Source organism: Geotrypetes seraphini, chromosome 7 (assembly GCF_902459505.1).
Source record: "Geotrypetes seraphini chromosome 7, aGeoSer1.1, whole genome shotgun sequence".
NCBI classification, from domain to species: domain Eukaryota; kingdom Metazoa; phylum Chordata; class Amphibia; order Gymnophiona; family Dermophiidae; genus Geotrypetes; species Geotrypetes seraphini.
This window is the reverse complement of record NC_047090.1, coordinates 27,096,656-27,118,282: the sequence shown is the minus strand read 5'-3', so window position 1 is coordinate 27,118,282 and position 21,627 is coordinate 27,096,656. Positions and strand designations below refer to the sequence as shown.

General features: G+C 42.0%; 1 protein-coding gene across 2 annotated transcripts in view; it reads left to right on the top strand.

The window, feature by feature from the left end:
* NEDD1 (NEDD1 gamma-tubulin ring complex targeting factor) overlaps window positions 1-21,627 on the top strand; it is an 89,727-nt gene that overhangs the window by 43,091 nt on the left and 25,009 nt on the right. For both annotated transcript variants that reach the window (XM_033950761.1, XM_033950760.1), the window contains 3 exons: window positions 7,692-7,739; window positions 14,768-14,970; window positions 21,435-21,585. In XM_033950761.1, coding sequence (XP_033806652.1) covers window positions 7,692-7,739; window positions 14,768-14,970; window positions 21,435-21,585 — 402 coding nt within the window. The remainder of the gene's footprint in view (window positions 1-7,691; window positions 7,740-14,767; window positions 14,971-21,434; window positions 21,586-21,627) is intronic.

Here is a 21,627-nt window from a genome sequence, read left to right as displayed (position 1 = left end):
CAGACTCCTTTCCCTCCTTCCCTCCCAGCAGCTTCGGGTCCTTTGTTGGGTCGCGCCGCCTCTGAGGAAAGAGGAAGTTGCATCATCAGAGATGGTCGCAACTCAGCAAAAGCCCCAAGGCTGCCTTCGTGAATCGCTGTGCTGGTAAGTAAGGAGAGCTGCAGAGAGGGAGAGAAAGCCACTGTTGGAGGCTCCCTATGATCTCTCCGGCCTAGCTGAAAATATGTCGTCGATCATGCCGGACCGGCAGGAAATTGAAGTTAATCAATCTCGCCGGCCCTCCGCGGACCGGCAGAAATTTCCTGCGGACCGGCACCGGTCCACGGACCGGCGGTTGAAGAACAGTGCACTACAGCATCAAAAGGTAAGCCTGAAAGCTGTGCGCTAACCATATGCGCGATATCTGATTAGCGAAGGGATTCCGTGTAAGCCCTTACCACCTACAAAATGGGTTGTGATAAGTGCTTATATGGTCATTTTAAGGCCCCAGTAATCAAAAAAGCCTAAAAATACCCCCAGAGGCGGTTAGATTAAGAGAGAGTTTTTCTAAAAATGCACTAGATTTCCAAATCTCACACAGTAACAAGCACATCACTCTTTATTTAATGATAAGCGCTTGTTATGATTGATTTGGTGAAAAATCAGTTCTTGGGGAAACTTCTTAATTAGTCATAGAGTCTCAAAAACAAACGTGTTTAACCGATTTGTAACCTAAGACCTCTTAAGCCTCATCTCTTCAACTCTAACCGAATTGTTTCCCAAGATCTCCTATGCCTTACCTCTGTATCCTGCTTACCTGTATTTTGATGGCTTTACATTGTACCTACATTCAATGATTGTCCAGCTCTTCTTCATTGTAAACCGCCTCGAACTACTATGGCTTTGGCGGCATATAAGAATAAAATTATTATTATTATTATTACCAGGGTTGATCCCACAACAAGGTATGTGTACCCAAAGGTGCACCATAGGAACTTCCCAAAAACATCATATGCCATCACAAGCAAGTGTGTATCTTTTTAATAACTAAAGTGCTGTGTGAGAGGGAAACTTTGAATACTAAATATTGCTTATGCCCTACTTTAAATGGAGGGAGGTATAGTACAAAAATTCAAAAATATCACTCCAAAACAAAAGCACCACACAAGCCAAGAAAGCTAGCTTATTACTTAAGCGAAAGAAAAGCCTCAGACAAACGGAGAGGTGTACCCACACTCTTCCACCAAAGCATCATAGGCAAAAAATCTTCACACAAGTTTAAAGTTAGCAGGTGGGAGCAAAAAATAGGCGAGAATGATTAATGGTAAAAACCACTGAACACAAACAGGCCAGGCCGACGATCGTTTCATGGCTGGTAACCACTGCTTCAGATCCTAACTGCTGCTTTCAGCCATTTTTTTTTTTGGCCAACAATTTTTTTTGTGCCGGTTGGTTGAGAATGCCGGTTAATTGAATACCAGTTAACTGAGATTATACTGTATTGGCATTATGAGTAAGGCAGTCACACAATCATGGAACAGTGGTTTTATAATTTTGATTGTATCATAGTTACGCTCATTGCCACAGCACACTTAACAATGTTGCAAATTTTTACTTGCTATCAAACTTAAGGTGTCTCCCCTCCCCCGTTGATATATACTCATAAGCATGTGATATGACACAATATGACACAAAATACACACTTGTTTTTGATCTGTCTCTATTATTCTTGCATCATAGACCGTAGAAGTCTACCCGGCACCGGTCCTACTTCCCAATCACTGAAGTTGTCATCAAAGCTTGCTCCAGCCAATTGAAATCTGGTCTTTCCGTAATTGAGGGACAGACTGTAAAAGTCTGCCTTGTTTGCCATATTTGAGAGAGAGAGAGAGAGACTATAGAAGTCTGCCCAGTACTAGCCTTACTTCCCTACCATCTAAACCAGTATGTCACAAACTGTTCAAGCCGTGCCATACTAATCTCGGGGCTGCAGCTGGAGGGCACCCGGAAATGCGTGGATGTCCAACACGATGATGTCACGTGCCTGCGCGGACATCCTCCAGCCTCGGCCCTGATCCTCTTATTACCGCCGGTATAGGGGTGCTGCAGAAGGAGAGGTGAGGAGAAGAAGCAGTGGCGCTGGCGAGGATGACAGGCGCCGGCTGACTAACTATAGGATGTTCCTTTCACTGCAAGAGGCGCATCCTGTAAGCAGTCAGCCGGCACCTCTCCTCATTGTCGGCATCTCGCGGCTCACCTAGAATCTACCACGGCACACAGTTTGTGATACACTGATCTAAACAGATGAGTTTTTGTTTTGTTTTAAACTAAACTAAACTAAACCTTAAGTTTGTATACCGCATCATCTCCACAAAAGTGGAGCTCAACACGGTTTACAGGAATTAATATAGAAAGGAACTCCAATGGAAAGAAGAAGGGCTGAGGGACTTAGTATAATGGAGAGGGAGGGAGTAGTTACATTTTAGAGAAAAGCCAAGTTTTCAAATGTTTTCGGAAGCGTTCTGTTTAAGGATCTTTTATGTTTATGCTACGCATCTTTGAATTCTATCACCATGTTCATCTCCACCATCTCCCAAGGGAGAGCATTCCAGGCATACAACACCCTCTCCTTATTAAAGTACTTACTGAAGTTACTTCTAAGTCTGCCACCCTGTAATGTTTATGAAAGCTCTTTTCTGCAGGTAAAAGAGAGTTTACGTTCAGCAAAGTACTTTCTAAAATTACACTTTTTTAAGTAGATAAGTTATTGGAATGGAGTGGGGGGTACAAAACACTGTTTGTGAGGCTGACATCTTGGCTCTAACTGCTTTAACTATGATGTTATAGATTTTAATAAAGGTTTGTTAAGGAGTGTTCAGATGGATTAGCATTTTTGCAGGCATCTTTTAATTGCTTCCTTAGTTTCTTTCCTGTTGGTTGTTTTCTGTCTTGATAAGAAAATTATCTTTCCTAATTGCTCAACGTCTTATATAAACAGGCAGCCAGGGCACATGTAAAACCCAGGGGCTTTAGGAAAATGGAAATTGCTTAAAATAATCACACACAGAGCCATACAGCAACATTGTTAAAAATTTTAATTAATTTTTTAATGTATCCAGTGTTTCTTTGCTACATTTTAATTTAGCATCTATTTTTAAAAGATTTCTTCATAATTTTCTTTGAAATGAACATTTTAAAGCACAGCCATAATGTTTTTAATTTTCCTTTTTGAATATACATCATATACAATTAGAAATTAACACATCTAAATCCAGAAAAGGCTTGATTCAGCCTCTGTTACAGAGTCGAGCAAGGCATTGACTCTACTAACAAGGGGTTGGCGATGCATACCTCGCATGTTCAGAGGCACATAGCAAAGTTTCAAGTTTTATTAAAGTTTGTTGTACACGCAATGTCTAATACTTCAATGCGTGGAACATTTTAAAAATTGGAGACAAAACAGAACAGTTTTATACAATTAAATACAAAATATATACGTACTAATAAATAACTGGTACAGAAGGTGAGGGGGATGAACTACAATCTTTAAAGAAAGAGAAGAAACATTTATGGAAAAACATATGGTGGGTAATACAAAAGAAAAAAGAGATATAAGGCAAGAATAATCATAGAAAGAAAGAAGATAGATTTACGACCTGCCCATAGGTCTAATTAGGATCTAAGAGATTTAATGATTGGTAGGTTATACTATATATTTCAAATGCATCCGTATACAGGAAACTTTTTAAAGAGGGCTTGAATTTTTCTAAAGAGGATTCATTACATAAATATATTGGTAAATTATTCCAGAGCTGGGGTGCTATAACCGAGAAAATAGGAGAACTGGTCCTTATTACTTTTAAAGAAGAGATAGTCAGTAAATGTTGTTCTGTTGATCAAGTGCCCTGAATGGAGAATACGGTATCAAAAGACAATCCAAAAATATCAGAGCATTAGATTGTTGAATTTTAAAGGTTAACAGTGTTATTTTATATGTAATTGGTAACCAATGTGCTGCTTGTAGAAGTGGTATAACGTGATCATATTTTTTTGAATTTGTAATAATTTTTATCGCTGTATTTTGTATTATCTGTAATCTTATTTCCTTTTGGCTTATATCATGGTATAAAGTGTTGCAATAGTCAAACCTGGAAATAATTAATGAGTGAATGAGAATGTTAAGAGCTTCTGGTTTTAAAACGTGTGCTTAAGCGTCTCTATGTGCCTTCGTACACCTGAGGTTTGCGCAAGGTAGGCGCATTAGTACAGCGCACCTAATTTTTTTTTAAAAAAGCATGCTCTGCCATTAGATAGTTAGATTGTGGTAGTGCGTCTACCGCTGCCTAACTTTAACGCACACTATAGAGAATCAGGTCCTCAATCTGTGGCAGGCCTCTTTCAGTTGAATGGAAGCTGTGGAACAAAAGGGGCATAGAAGGAAAGCGCAATCTAAGGAAATGGTTCTTTACAGAAGGGGTAGTGGATGCCTGGAATGATCTTCTGAATCACTTAACCTTTTCCTATCGTAATAAGTTTTACGTTACGCTGGTTCCAATCGTAATTATTTTAGCAAAGTTTTGTATTCAACATTATCATTTACGGCTATTGTAAACATAATGTAAATAAGTCATAAGTCTGTAAATTCAAATATTTTGTGTTCCTGGCTCTTTATTAGTCCATACAGACTGTTTATCCATGATGGCAACATTTTTGGAATGTCTCGTCATCCGGGACACACGATAGGAAAAGGTTAAACTGGTCAAAATATATTTAATTGCGGTCTACTGTATCTAAACCAACTAGAAGCCGCAGACCCCCCCAAAATCATTCTAATATGTGAAGTGACACTGTTCTTTTCTCATAGCTTTTTATCCATCAAACTCCCACATTTCTAGAGCCATCAGAGGCGGCACTCTAAATACAAAGTTTATAGTTTCTTTGCCGCTTGTCTTCCTCATTGGCTCATGTGTTTATCTTAAATAATTTTAAAGTGCTTTATTTATATGTTTAACTTGTAGATTTATCTATTTTCAACTTATCTGAACAGCGCGGCGTAATGAAAGACTTTTGACAGCCGTCTGCAGCATTCAAATTGCACCGCTGCCGACATGCATGTTTCGTAATGCAAATCACTGCTTCAGGGTGTGGTTATCTATTTAGCTGAAAACTTATTAAACATGGCAGGCACAAACCCTCGCTTCCATAAGGAACTTTGGGCTAGATTGACATACCTGCCCGATCGTGACTGATCCGTGTCTGATCCGTGCAGGGCTGACCAATTCACAATGGAAAAATATTCAAATGGGGGCGATTGGAGGATCGCCACACCGACTGCATGGATCGCTACTGAGCGATCCCGATGCATGCACAGACCATCTTCTATGCCTGTAGATGGTCTGCGCATGCGTTTGCTGTCCGTGCTTTTTTATTTTTGCTTTTTTTTACTTGCGAGCCCATGGTTTTAATCCACGGGTTAAAACCACGGGCTCGCGCTGCAGGGAAGGGAGGCAAGGCAGGAGAGTTGGGGCTGAGCAGGGCGGCATGAAGGCAGGACAATCGGAGCTAAGCAGGGCGGCACGAAGGCAGGACAATCGGAGCTAAGCAGGGCGGCACGAAGGCAGGACAATCGGAGCTAAGCAGGGCGGCACAAAGGCAGGACAATTGGAGCTAAGCAGGGTGGCAGGAGAATCAGGGCTGAGAGCAGGGTTTTTGCACAAGCGACTGTTCCTCACCAGTCGCTTGTTTTGGATTGGCCAGCCAGTCAGTGTGCCAGAAAAATCTTTAGTGAATTGTGTCCTTCCTACTTTGTATGCCGTTTCCCCTCATTTCCATGCACAGATCAGAATCAGAACAGAGGAGAGGTTAGTGAATCGGGTTAGAGGAAAATCGGGTCGCAAACCGATCGGTACACGATTGGTTTGCTTAGTGAATCTAGCCTTTTCTCCTTCTAGAATGATCTGCCAACAGAAGTGTTGGCGACGAGGGCTGTATCTGAATTCAAGAAAGCATGGGGCAAAAACAGAGGATGTGTAAGGGAGAGGATGGGATTGAAGAACAATATCTGGTATACATGAACAGACTGGCTAGACCTTATGGTGCTTATGCATCTGTCCATGGTAAATTTAATGTTACTTTTTTCCAGTCTCACAAAGGTTGCCTTCAACTCCGAGTCCTCACCCTCAACTCACCTTTTAACTTCTTTGACCAATTTTATGTCACCTGCAGATTTTATTGCCTTGTTCTTTTTTTTTTTTTTTAGATTATCTATTTAATAAGTTAAACTCTGGTCCCAATATACCCTTCATTATTATCTTCATCAGGGAAAATTGGCCATTTATTTATATTCTGTTTGTTTCGTGTCTTTTAACCAATTATCAATCCACAGCAAGGTATTGCTTCTATCTCTTGATTTATTCATTTCCTGAGGATGATATCACTGGTATCATAAGGAGCAGTTTTAATTGGTTGCTAGTGGCAACAAAAAGGAGAACCATATTGTCACTAGAAAAGTCATTTATTTTCAGACTTTTTATGGTATGTTTGTTTCCTAGGTACACAATTTGTACACAAAGTAATTAGTTTGAGTTAATATCTATCTTACAAGTGATGCCACCCCTTTCACACTGGGTTCACTTCTCTGCCTTTTCGTTATTTATCGGGATTTGGCAGGCAGTTCTCTTTTGGTAATATATGCCCACAGTGAACAGATGTTTGTGCAGGAGCATGGGGTCTCCTCTCACTAGGCAAGCTGGGATTTGCTTTTATTCAAATGAATCCAGTTCAGTTAGTACAAACTCTGAACTGTTTGTTCTCTCCTGATTTTCCTACGTTTTTTTTTAAATTAAATAAAAGAATTGTACTTTTTAAAATATATTTTGCAGTGCAAGGTGAGTATCTTTCCTCAGCCAGAAACAAAATTCTCTGCAGTCATTTCTTAGGAGCCTCTTTAAGCTGCCTCTCTTTTTTTTTTTTCCCAATTCTTTATTATTTTCAAAACTTACAGTAAGTGTAACAATAAATACCACATTTTATACATCAATGACACACTTAATAGCTGCCTCTCTGCAGTTCTCTGTAGCCTTCAGCTACTGGCCGAGCAAGGGTGTCAGGCGCCCTCTTCTCCGCCCCTCTCTACTCCTTCCCCTGTACCTGTTTAGATTCCCGGGCACGAGCAGCATCTCCAACTTGGTGCCGGCATTGGCTGTCTTTCTGACGTCACTTTCTAGTCACGATACCTAGAAGTAAAGTCAGAGGTTGAAACTGCTGCTTGCACTGGGAAAGAGCTAGAGGTATTGGGTGGGGGGGGACTGAAGGCATGCGTGGGGGGAGGAGAGGTGTCTGTCCCGTCCCCCCCCCCATTCTATGCCACTGGTTGGAATGGTGATATAAATTACATCCTTGGACATGGGATCTGATTGGTCCCTGTAAATTTGGAATGATGGGTGCTGTGAGTGTAATACTATGTGGTTACCATGGGGAGTTCAGGGGAATTTTTGTAATATGGCAGTTAAAGTTGCTTAAAACACACAAAAAATAATGATTTGAAGTTTAATTTTGATTAGATGCAATGGATTTTATTTCTTGGTGGGGGAGGGGAGTTATGCCCTAGATATTCACCTGCATGGTTAACTGACTTTATTGAAAGGAGAGACTGGATACAAAACACATTGGCTAAGGAAGATGAAAATTCTCTTATGTGGATATCTTTTCAGATTCTGGAACTTGTAAGACAAGTGAAGACTTGGTAGCTAAAGAAGATGGTATGTACTTTGTATATTTGTTTCACCACTGTTGATAAACTTGTCAGAAATTTAGCTGTAACATGCATGTATTTTCTCACATAAAACACACATGATCTGTGCTCTATGTTCATGAGCACACTATACAGATTTAGTTTTACTGAATCCAGTGTCTTCTCACCTTCCCCTCCTGCCCCAAAGTCCTCTGTGCATCTTGCTTTTCACCCTTTCCCTTTCTCTTCTTCCCACCCTCCTTGCAGTCCTTCTTACTAGCTGTTGTCTCTAATCGATCACACGTTCTAGACAGGCAGCTTTGGGCAGTATCTGGGGGCCTTCTGGCACAGACCCAGGAAAGTTGCTTCAGAGAGGCAGGACACATCGGTGGAAAGGCCCCCAAGGCTGCCTGTGTGGATTGTGTGGTGATTGAAGACAATGAAGTAAGATGGACTGTGGGGAGGGAAGGGAGAGGGAGAGACGCAGGTCATGTGGAGGGCTGCAGAGAGGGGGAAAGAAGAAGAGATGTAGAGAAGAAAGAAGAAGAAGAGATGTAGAGAAGAGAGGAAGGTATTTTACTCCTAAACCGCATACGATGTTATATGCATTACAGTCAAACCTCGGTTTGCGAGTAACACAGTTTGCGAGTGTTTTGCAAGACGAGCAAAGCACTCCCGCAAATCGTGCCTTGTAAAACGAGCGTTGACTTGCAAACCGAGCTCTCAGATATGATGGCCCAGAGGTGGGTACCTGCCTGTGGGTGTCGCAGCCTCTTCAGCGGGGTGGCTTCCTTCTCTCGGGGGTCTCCGAGCGGCTGCCCTCCCGCTTCGGCTGATGCCTCTGCCATCTGCCAGCACCTCCCAGCTCCTGATTCAAGCCGGCTGCCATCCTGTAGAAGAACATAATAAGAACATAAGAACATAAGCAGTGCCTCCGCCGGGTCAGACCATAGGTCCATCACGCCCAGCAGTCCGCTCCCGCGGCGGCCCATACAGGTCATGACCTGTCTAAATCACCAGAAGGGGCCCCCATGCCATCTTGGCTTCCTGATGAGTCCTATCTTCCCATCGGAGTCCTAGCCCTCCGGTCTTGCACATGCTCGACCTGGTTGGGTTTATACTTTCTCAGTATCCCAGTATCCCACTATACTTTTTCAGTATCCCACGATCCCTTTATCCCCCAGGAATCTGTCCAGTCTCTGTTTGAATCCCTGTACCGTACTCTGCCCGATCATGACCTCTCAGCTCCCAAGCCAAGCCGGCTGCTGCCCCGACAACGCGCACACCATGTACAAGCACGCAGACCTATAGCCTCAATATCGCTATACGTCAAATTAATGGAAGGCCTCATAGCAAAACTTCTCATCGAATACTTAGAAACCCACAACATTCTTCACCCCTCACAATCAAGCTTCAGAGGCAACTACAGTACAGAAACACTACTAGTCTTTCTCCTAGACACAGCCAAACAACACCTAAGCAAAGGCAAAAAAATGCTACTTATACAACTCGATCTCACAGCGGCATTTGACCTAGTAGATCATGACATCCTACTACAAACACTGGAGGAATAGGAATCACAGGCAAAGTCTACAATTGGTTTGAAGGATTCCCCCACTCAAGAAGATAAAGAGTAAAAGCAAACAATGAACAATCAGAATCCTGGAACAACCCTTGCGGAGTCCCCCAAGACTCCCCACTATCACCAACACTCTTCAACCTTTATATAGCCACACTTGGCACATGCTTAGACAAATAAGGTATAACATCATACAGCTACGCAGACGACATCACCATCCTCCTGCCTTTCAATCAAACCACCCTCAACACAACAAACAAACCACACATTGCACTAGAAACAGTGTCAAAATGGATGAGAGACCACAAATTAAAACTGAACCAAGACAAAACCAAATTCTTACTTCTAGAAAGAAACAAAACCCCAACCATAACAAACCTAGAAATAAACTCCATCACATATCCCTTACAATCCAACCTAAAACTGGGAATAATGATAGACAAAGGCTGCACCATGCAACTTCAAATCAGCAACACAGTTCAGAAGGCATTCACAACCATGCCCAACTTAAGACAAGTCCAAAAATACTTCAACAACGAACAATTCAAACTCAGTACAAGCGCTAATCCTAGGACTCCTGGACTACTGTAACATACATTACCTGTCATGCCCCACCAACATGCTAAAACAATTACAAACAGTCCAAAATACAGCCCTAAGACTAATATACTCGCTGAAAAAATACGACCACATTACCTCAGCTTTCCAAGACTCACACTGGCTCCCAGTAAAAGCACGTATACAACATAAATTCTACTACACCCTATTCAAAGTCCTAAATGGAAATGGACCAAGCTATCTGAACTACCACCTAATCAGGACAAACACATCCAGACCAAGGAGAACTCGAGCAAACTTTACCCACCCCCCAATCAAAGGCATGCAAAGCAAAAAAAATATATGACAGTCTACTAGCCACCAAAGCAACAAAAATAGACCACCACCTCTCAAATCTGCTGACTACGACGCCCAACTACAAAACTTTCAGGAAAGAACTGAAAACTATACTATTCAAGAAATTTGTCAAATGATCTAACCAAACCCTATCGACCATTCCCAGATCCCAAAGCATACTATAGCTATCAACCTTGTAATTTCCCTGGGAATGCCCAGGCTAATTTCTTGTTGTAAACCACCTAGAACTGAAAGGTATTGGCGGGATAGAAAACATCAATATAATGTAATGTAAAGTTGCGATCAAGTATTACTGAATATCGGAGATTTGCACCTAACTTACATGCCAGGTGGTGTAATTCCTCGCACGCACAGTTTGGTATGGAAATCAAATCTAAGTGCGATGCACAGGTTGGAGCACCGGGTATAGAATAGCTCTCTGCGCTGGTTTATTTCAGTCGCTCAGTAGCAAATGGTTCGGTATAGAGTATCCTTGAAGGATACTGTTGAATCAGAACATTTAGGGAGTCCCAACAGAGATGTTTTAAAAATGGTGAAAGAAAGCCAAGAGTTCTTAAGAGGGAAGCAGAGTAAAGATGTCAAGTTAACCCTGTTATCATCTCAGCAGCCTGTAGATGCAAGAAAAAACCACAATTGGAAGTGTCTGTATACAAATGCTAGAAGTCTAAAAAATAAAGTAGGGGAGTTAGAGTATACAGTATAGCACTGAATGATGAGGTAGATATAATAGGCTTCTCAGAGACCTGGTGGAAGGAGGACAATCAATAGGACAGTGTGTTACCTGGATACAAATTGTTTCGCAATGATAGAGTAAAACAAATTGGAGGGTTGTGCTATATGTTAAAGAGGGAATTGAATCATACAAAATAAACATTCTGAGCAACACAGATAGAGCAGTGTGGAATCCATATGGATAGGAATTCCATAAGGAAAGGAATATACGGTGGGGTTATACTATTGTCCCCCTGGACAGAATGAGCAGACAGCTGAAGAAAGTTTTCGTAGGTTATGAAAGCTGGCAAATTGACCAACAGTATAGTAGTGAGTGATTTCAATTACTGAATCTACTCGAATATAGGATGAGATTTTGGGGCCCAAAAATGGGAGTTTCAACCAATATTCGGGTCATCACCCGACTCCCCTCCACGACTTGATGTAGGCCAAAACAGGAGAGATCCCTCTAGTCTCCCTTCCCGGCCAACTAGCAATTTTTTTAACCCCCCACCCCCACCCTTTTACGCCGGTCAACTAACAATTCTTTTAAACCTCTGTCTGCCCGTGCGTACCTTTTTATGCCGGTTTTAATCCCTAGTGGTCCAGCGGTCTATAGGGCAGGAGCGACCTTTCTGCGTTCCTGCCCTGTGCTGAGCCGCTGCCTCCGATCTTGCAGCGCACCCGACAGGACTGAGCTGTTCGTGCTTCCTGTTCGGCCATGCGCTGCTGTCTGAATGGCCTCCGCCAGTTCTTGTGGAAACTAGCAGCAGCCATTCATAGAGCAACTCTGAGCTGAGCAGGGAGCACGAACAGCTTGGTCTGGTTAGGTGTGCTGCGAGATCGGAGGCAGTGGCTCAGCAAAGGGCAGGAACGCAGAAAGATTTCTCCTGCCCCATACACCGCTGGACCACCAAGGATTAAAACCGGCATAAAAAGGTATACGCACGCGCGCTGGGGTTTAAAAACATTGTTAGTTGGCCGGAATGGGAGACGAGAGGGATCTCTCCTATTCCGGCCTACTACTAGACCACCAGAGGGGGTACAGGGTAGGAAGGTGGGACAGGGTGCAAAGCCTGGTAGGGTGTATGGAGTTGGGTGCAGAGTCTGGAAGGGAGTGAGGGGGGGCTGGATACAGATCCTGGCAGGAAGGGGGGATAGCTGCATAGCCCGGTAGGGCAGGGAAGGAAGGGGGCTGGGTGCAGAGCTTGATAGGGAATGGGCTGGGTTCAGAGCCTTGCAGGGCAGGGAGGGAAGGGGGCTGGGTGCAGAACCTGGCTGGGAGGGGGGCTGAGTGCAGAGCCTGGCAAGGGAAGGCGTGAGGGAGGGGACACTGGGTGCAGATCCTGGCAGGGCATGGCACTTGAATATTAAGCCCCTGTCTTATATTCGAGTCAATCATTTTTCCTCCTTTTGGGAGGAAAAAAGGGGTCTCGACTTATATTCAGATCGACTTATATTTGGGTATATGCGGTACTCTGTTAATAAGAATGTGCTAGCACCAGTTTGAGAAGGCCGACTCTCATCAGCACTGCCAACTTACACAGTTAACATAGAAAACCCCTTACAAACAAACTACAAAAAGAAAAGGTGGAGTATAGAAGATTTCAGTTTGTCTTCATGGATCTTTAAAAAAGAAACTCCACACAGAAAGGCTTTTCTTTATATCAATTTTCCATCAGACTCCTACAGAAAATACTTTCAAGTTTCCAGCTTGTATCTTCAGCCCCGTACCTTTGGAAGAGCAAATGGCAGGAGGGAAGCTCACTTCCTCCTGCATACAGGGCCGCATGCTGCAATGACAGGGTTTCTTCCCCTCTCAATGCATCTTCGGATGCAGTGGGAGGGACCGAAAGCCCTGATTGGCCAAAGGTACGGGTGGTTCCATGGATGTGGGAGGGGGGCCCAGGAACATTGGGGGGAGGGGATGTCAGGATGTGAGGGGGAATTACGGGATATCGAGGGAATCCCCATCAGCTGAGCTGCCTGGAATTCCCCAAAACTGACTCAGCTGATGGGGATTCCTTCTGCTGCGATCAGATGAGGTAGTTGGTGGGTACGTCTACAAAACTTCGACGTTTTTATTTTTGAAAATGGGCAAAAAAGGTAGGCGTCCTAAGGACCAAAACGTGCTCATTTTTAAAAATAAAAGATAGACATTTGGCAGCTTTGAAAATGGACATTTTTCCTACTGGGTTTGTAAATGTTTTGCACAAAATGTCCAACCTTAGACTTAGGCACATTTTTGATTATGCTCCTCCACATTTGTTAAGGCAAACAAAAGAAAGAGTGAGAGTAAAATTAATTGTTCATCAAAACTGATCAGTATTAAAAGTAAGCTTTGCAACTTACCTCAAAATAGGGAAATATGCTAGAGGCCTATCATTTCTGGTGGTTTAGCTTCAATTGTCAGGTTAGGTTTTAGGTCAAATACCTGCAGTGACTTTATTCTGCTGTTGTCATTTCTATCTGTAGTGCCAAACCTAATTGGCATAGGTATTGATCTGGGGTTAGAAAAGAGATCTATAATGCACAGCATGATTTGAAGGCCATTGGTTGATGTGTCAGATACCATAAGCCCCTCACTTTACCCTGTCGCTTTGCCTGCTATGCTAAGGTCTTGGTGTGGTCGTCTCCAAGACACATTTTAAATGTATTGGAAGCACAGCTGATGTCTAAATAAGTGATATTCATCCCTTTGTTCCTGTATTGATCCACTGCCCCAGCTTGGTGTTTTGTGGTTATGTTACTAGACATTTCCTCTTATGAATAAAACAGTGAAGAATGAGCCTGTCTAAACTGTTGCAGAATCTTTTGCAAAAGCATGGGTTGTAATGCTGCTGATATGCTTCATATTTTACACAAGTACAGTGTTATATAATTTGGTAGAAAAACATCATCAAACATGAACCTAGATTCCTGATCTATTGTCTGCATCCTTTACTATTACTACTACTATTAATTCTATAGCGCTACCAGACGTATGCAGCGCTGTACAGAGTCACAAAGAAGACAGTCCCTGCTCAAAAGAGCTTACAATCTAAACAGAAAAGACAGACAAACATGATGTCATGGATACAGAAAAGACAGACAAACATGATGTCATGGATACAGTTAAGGGGAACGGTTAATCTGCTGGCTGGATTGGTGGGCAGAAGAGTAGGGTTATGGGTTGAAGGCTATATCAAAAAGGTGGGTTTTCAGTCTGCTTTTAAACAAGGGAAGGGGCTTGGCGGACAAACTTGGGCATTTTATTCCAGGCATAGGGGGTTGCTAGATGAAAGGAACAAGAAGGGTACAGCTGTGAACAGCTGATCTGAGGAACGGAGTTCTCTGGGAAGAATATAAGAGAGAAGAGAGGAGAGATATTGAGGGGCAGCAGAATGAACACATTCTGGGTCAGCAATAAGATTTTGAACTGTATGCGATGGCAGATAAGGAGCCAGTGAAATGACTTAAGGAGGGTGACTTGAGCGTAGTGAGGTTGGCAGAAGATGAGTCGTGCAGCAGAGTTTTGCACAGATTGCAGGGGGAGAGGCAGCACTGCAGGAGACTAGTTAGGAGTAGATTGCAGTACTCTTAAGCGTGAGGTTACGAGAGTATGGACAAGTGTCTGGGTAGTGTGCTCAGTAGAAGAGTCGAATTTTGGTGATGATGTAGAGATAGAAGCAACAGGGTTTGAAGCATATTATATGTAGAAATATTAAACAATTTGAAGAAAATAAGTATAACAGCTTGTGCATAACCACAGCTCATACAGGACAGAACAACAATTAGAGAGGAAAGGCAAACTCAGCACATTTTCATCTAATCAATATGATATAACAGGGAAGGATTTTCTTCTTTTGTAGCTCTAGACTTCGTACAGCAATTTGGCTCATCATCTTCCACAAGAAGAAATCCTGTAGGTGTTAGTGCACGTGGGTCACAGTCGTCATCACATTGTTTTTTTGGTGCATCTCCAATTAAAGAAGAGGATGAAAATCAGGAAACAAATGCCAAGACTCAGAAAACACTTCCTGCAAAGCAAGAGCCCAGAGAACCATTAAAGCAGGTAGACTAAATGATGATTTTACACAAGTGTCACGGCAGACGTGTGCTCAGATTGGAGTCAGATTACACTTTTATCAGCTGTAATGTATCTTTAATAAAAATGGGTATTGTATTTTTCTGATTATTCTCAAAGGAAAAGACGCTTAACTTTACCATGTATAGTTAATTCATAACTAATCTCATAGGATGTAAAGAGACCAGAATGCAAAAGTTTTAGCCATATGACTTTGAGAGTTAGGTTCTGAAAAGATCCTTATAGAAAATTTATTAGGGCGGAGTGGCAAGATTCCATCCGGAATCCCCAAAGAGTGGCAAGATTCCAATGCGGAATCCCCAGAGTAGCAAGATTCCATGCAGAATCCCCAGAGAGTGGCAAGATTCCATCCAGAATCCTCAAAGAGTGGCAAGATTCCATGCGGAAGCCCCAAAGAGTGGCAAGATTCAATGCAGGATCCCCAAAGAGTACTACTACTGCTTAACATTTCTATAGCGCAACTAGACATATGCAGCACTGTACATCAAAACACAGAAGAGACAGTCCCTGCTCAAAAGAGCTTACAATCTAGTCAAGGCAGACAAACTGGACAAGAAGGTGCATCAATATACATTGTGCTCAGGTGGGGGAATTACAGGGGAAATGATAAGACAGATATTGGTGCTTAGAAGGTAGGTTGAGTTTGGAATTGAAAACAGCATTGAGTCTGGATCTGAATCCTGCCAGAGACGGAGCTTGATGTACTGAGTCAGGCAGTTTGTTCCAGGCATACTAGACTAGACGGGTATAGATAAGAGAGACTTAACTGATGAGGGGAGTGTCCGGGGGAGAGAAGAGAGATACTGAGGAGCTGTGGAGTCATGGAAAAGGCGGGAGCCAGCAGGCCTAAGAGCTTGTACAGATGCTCAAAGCCCCGCTCCAATCCTATCAGTGGATAACTTTCTCAGCATGTATAGGGGAAGCAAGTACCTGTAAGTGAAAAGTTGATTATTGAGGGGGTGGGGGAAGTGGGGAAAAGTTTGTGACAGCAGCAGGGTCATAAAGAAATGTCATTTGCTGCTGGGGTGGAGGTGATGGGGAGGCGGGAAATGTTGACTGCTGCTGCATGAATAGTTTCAAGTTTATTAAAAAAAATTTTAGACCGCTTAATCAGGTTTCTAAGCGGTGTACAATATAAAATTAACATAAAAACAGTTAAAACTAGGGATACTAAACAATACCAAACTAATTTAGTGAAACACATAATAAGACATATGGACTAACTTGAAACAATAGGATAAAAGGGAAGAACTACAATCGTGAAAGAGATAGCACAACAAAAAAGAGAAAGAACAATAGATTAGGATAAAAAGAGCTGAAACTTGTTTGTTTTTGTCCTTAAGAGGACAGTTACTGTTCAAAGGCATCCTGGAACAAAAATGTTTTTAATTTTGATTTGAATTGTTTTGTTACGGTTTCACAGCTCAAATGATTGGGCAGGGAGTTCCAGAGAGAAGGAGCAGTGACAGCAAAATTATTGGAACGCAACATATTAATTAATTTTAATGATGGGATGACAAGAAGATTTTGTGACATTGAACGAAGCATTTTTGAAGGATTATAAGGCATTAAAAGTCTGTCAATGAACTCTGGTTGATTATTTAAGCGTGTTGTAAAGGTTAAAAGTAAGATTTTATAACTAATTCTGTGTTCAACGGGTAACCAATGTGCGCTGAACAGGAGAGGTGAAACGTGATCGAATTTCTTAGCACCATAAATAATCTTGATAACTGTATTCTGCACTATTTGAAGCCGTCTTATTTCTTTTTTTGTAATGCCTTTATAAAGGGCATTGCAGTAATCTATGCAAAAAATTACTAGAGAGTGGATCAGTGTATTCAGGGAAGCTGGTTCTAATAACTTCGCAAGAGAACGTATCATTCTAAGACGATGGAAGCATTTCTGAACAACTGTACTGATGTTATTGTGATAAGAGAATTTACTGTCAAAAGTGACTCCTAACAATTTTAAAGTAGGGACGACTTTAATAGGAAGAGATTCCAATTTCAGGGGAACCTGAAGAGTTATGCCTTCTTTGAAAAGAAAAATCATAAGTTTTGATTTATTAATGTTAAGAGACTATTTGTTGAATCTAACCATGTTTTAATTTTTTCTAATTTATGGTTTATGGCTACAACCTCCTCTATATTATTAAGATCAATGGGATGGATTAATTGCACATCAGCAGCATATGCAAATGTGGTAAAGCCAATAGATTGGCCTACCATCAAAAGGGGCGACATAAAGATGTTAAAAAGCAGTGGCGATAAGATGGAACCTTGTGGAATTCCGTATTTGGTTGTAAAAGGTTCAGACAATATGCCGTTGAAAATGACCTTAGATGATCTATCTGAAAAATAAGAAACGAACCAGTCCATGACTTGAAATATAAACACCCTTTCCCCCCCTCCCCCAGTTTATACTCAAGTCAACAGTTTTCCTCCTTTTTGGGAGGAAAACGGTTATCTCGGTTTATACTCGGGTTTATATTCGAGTATATATGGTAGTTATGTATTTCATTAAATTTTTAAAGAATGAAACATTTATAAGTTCATGCCTTGCAGACTAATCTTTCAGTCCAGTGTCTTTCAAAATCAGGCAGGCATTTTCAAAATGATTCACTGTTTGCATGAACAGCTGGTATTATATGCATCTTAAAATCTCTTTTGCAGAAGCATATAAGACTATTAGCTGTTTAAAATGAGTTTTCACAGAGGCCTGTCCTATCAACTAGAACAGGGGTTGGCAACCTGCAGCTCGCGAGCCACATGCAGCTCTTCTTGCAAGTGGCTGCAGTTCTCCAGGCCCTGACCCTTTAATCTCCCGCCAACCCCACGATCCACCCCTCACCCGGGCCTACCAAGGTACCTGCTGGTCCAGCAGGGGTCTTTGTGACAGGAGCACGGCCCTCTCACTCCTGCCTCTGAGAGGTTGCAGCAGCCGTTTTAGAAGGCTGTCGTGAGTAAACGGAAACGAGAGAGAGCCGCTATCCTGCCACAAAGACTGCTGCTGGACCACCAGGTACTTTGGTAGGCCCGTGGGGTTGGGAGTGAGATTAAAGGGTCGGGGGTCTGGAGAGGGGAGAGAACCTTGGCTGTGGGGAGGGGAGGGAGGAATAAGAGGTGCAGAGACCTGCAAGGGGTTGGAGGGGAGAGAAGCTACACATTGCAGCTTTTTGTAAATATTGGGTCAAACATTTTGGATAAATTGGCTCTTTGCCATAAAAAGGTTTCCAACTCCTGAACTAGAAGGTAATAGATGTTCCATTATGCTAATCTCAAGCACACCCAGCCATATTTTTAAAACTATGGAGGTTCCTTGACTAGTGGAAAAAAAAACTGTGAAAGTTTCAAGTTTGTTAAAATTATCAAATTTCTAAGTGGTGTAATAAGGGAAACACATACAAGTCTCATAAACAGACCTATATTATACAATAGGTAAGGGGTGAAATACAGTAATTCATATGATAGTAAGACACGGATGGTAAATACAATAGGAAGGGAATGATTTCATCTGTTCAGTTAAAAGTTGTTGAAAGATTATAAATCAAATGCATCTTTAAATAAGAACGTTTTTAGGTTCGATTTAAATCAATCCAGAGAAGATTCCTTCCGAAGACGTGATGGCAAAGAAGGATGGCAGAGAGTTCCATAATAAGGGGGTGTTTACAGAGAAAATCAGTTTACAAGTGATATCGTAAACAATTTGTCGTAACGAGGATATGACCAAAAGGTTTTAATTATTTGATTGCAATGTTCTAGACAAGTTATAGGGAATGAGTAGTCTGTCTATAAAATTTGGTGAGTGAAAAGTTCTGGATTTAAATAATAGAATAAAATTTAATGTTGTTCTGTGGGAGCGTGGGGGCCAGTGTACATTAATCAAGAGTGGTGTCACATGGTCAGATTTTTTAGACTTGGAGAGAAATTTAACCGCTGCATTTTGGATTATTTGTAGTCATCGGAGTTCTTTTTGGGTTATTTCCTTATATAGCGCATTGCAGTAATCTAGTCTAGACATGACTAGTGAATGTATTAGAGCAGTGTTCTTCAACCACCGGTCCATGGACCAATGCCGGTCCACAGAAATTTCCTGCCGGTCCACAGGGCCAGTATATGCATCAGGCCCAAAACAGTGTTCTTCAACCGCCGGTCCACGGTGCGATCGATACGGCGTTATCTTCGAGCCAGCTCCCTCTTCCTAACCGATTCAGTGCACAAAGCCCCGGGCAATCTGCGCCTGAACCGGAAGCCTTCTCTCTGATGTTGCAACGTCAGAGGGAAGGATTCCAGATGGGGCACAGGACGTGCAAGGTGCAATTAGTACTATTATGGGGGCGGGGTCTGGGGTGGAGATTGGGTAGAGATGGGTGGGGTCTGGCCCACGACTTAGCCCTGTGTTCTTCAACCGCTGGTCCACGGACCGATGCCGGTCCATAGGTGTAAAAAGGTTGAAAATCACTGTGTTAGAGTGTTCAAAGATGAAACCTAGAGAAGTCAGTATTATTCAGTGGATTAAGGTTAATAAGGTGATTTCCTTCCATTTTTAGAAATATTTTTACAAAGTTTGTGAAGCACATTGATGTTTTTTGAACTCTTATAAAATTGCACATGGATATACATACCTAAGTCTCCTTTTACAAAGGTGTGCTAGCATTTTTAGTTTTTGTAAAAGGAACCCTAAGTGTAGACGCACGGAAGAATGCACCTGCTTATTTGAGGACCAAGTATAGGTGTGCCTGGGGCGGTGTAGTTTGCATGTATGTTACTAAATATATAATTTTCAGGGCACACATTTGCAGCTGCTTCAGCATAAGTGCAAATTTGGGTAGTAAATCTGGGTAGTTCTCTGTGCCTGTTTTATGTTCTCTTTATAATGCCTTTTTTGACATTCCACATAGCCCTTTTATAAGATCAGGCCCTGGATTTATAGGGATGGGCATTTGGGGCCAGATTCTATAAACGGTGCAAAGTGGCTAGGCATTGCCTAGCGCAGACATGGGTAACTCTGGTCCTCGAGGGCCGGGTTGTCAGGATTTCCCCAATGAATATGCATTGAAAGCAGTGCATGCAAATAGATCTCATGCATATTCATTGTGGAAATCCTGTAAACCCGATTGGATTCTGGCCCTCAAGGACCGGAGTTGCCCTTGTCTGGCCTAGCGTGATTGTCAATCAACCACTAGGTGCTGTTTGTAGAATCGAGCCTAGAGGCGCTGAACTCGACTTGGGTGCCAGAAGGCATCACCATGTTGGGCCAGTATATTAGGCCAGGGTTTTCTTGGCCTAATTTACTGGCACCTAACACAGATGCCTACCGTTGCCTAAGGCAATCTTAGACCAAGCTCCGCCCCCTGACCATGCCTACTTTTCAGATAGGCACAAGTAGGTGTCGGTAGACTCCTCGGTGTGTGTTCATGTATGTGGCACCTACCAAGTTAGGTTCCTACACGAAAATGATTTTTTTTTCTTTTTTTTTTTTTTATATCTTTATTCCTTTTTACATTATACAAACAAGTGTACAATAAATCAAGTCATACTATACATTCTTGATTTTTTTAAATTAGTTTTTAATGGCACTATTCAATTAACAGCACCGACTTAACCAATTAAAAAAATTAAGGGCTCCTTTTATCAAGGCACGCTAAGGAGGTTAGCGCGTCGGACATTTCATCACGCGCTAACCCCTGTAGCAAGCCAAAAAACTAATGCCTCGTCAATGGAGGCATTAGCGACTAGCGAGGCAGGGGGTTTAACACACGGTATTCCGTACGTTAAACCCACGCCTTGATAAAAGGACCCCTAAGTTAGGTGCCTAGATCACCTAGGCATGCTGATCTAGGCACCTAATGGTAGGCATTTTAAAAAATAGAATCAGGGCCTTGGTTATTGGTTTAGGTTTGGAAAATTCTATTTATTTAATGCTCATTAAAAGGGGAAGTTATCAATATAAGGTGAAATAACCCAACTTAACAGTAGCCCAAGTTGTACTATTTTAATGTATGTAAACTTGATTTATGCATGTTAAAATTCTTTTATGCATGTTTTAATCTCATTTTTACACACTTTCTGAAATGAACTGGGGAAAAAAAAAAAGTCTAAAACTAATCCAGAAAAAAAATCCAAAAAAAAAAAAAAAGTTCCAGTAATAAATAGAACATTTTTTCCCCCCTGCATGCCCCTAGAGGATCACACAAGGTGCCTTTCTATGTGATCCTCTCTCAAGGACTGTTGCTGTGACAAGCAGGCTAGGTGTGTGGGATACAAAATAGGAGACAGCCTCTGGATGACAGTTAGTGGTGCCAGATGACAGCCTCCAGTTCCAGTTGAGCAGAAGCTCAAAGGAGCAGGCAGAAAACTGACAGGTCCCCCCAAAATATTACAAGGCAGAGTAACACTGTATTTTTCTTATTTTTATGTTTCAATTGGAAGCTTACAAAATTAAGTTCATCAAGTGCAGATTCCAGTGGAAATATTAACACTCCGTCAATAATGAAGACTCCAGAGGCAGACGAAAAGAGAGGTAGTGAGAACCATGTACAGCTAACCTGTGATTCTCCAGTAAATGGTATTTCTTTGGCAAGTAAGTGAACAGTTTCAAAACCTGTATTTTTGCCCATAATAA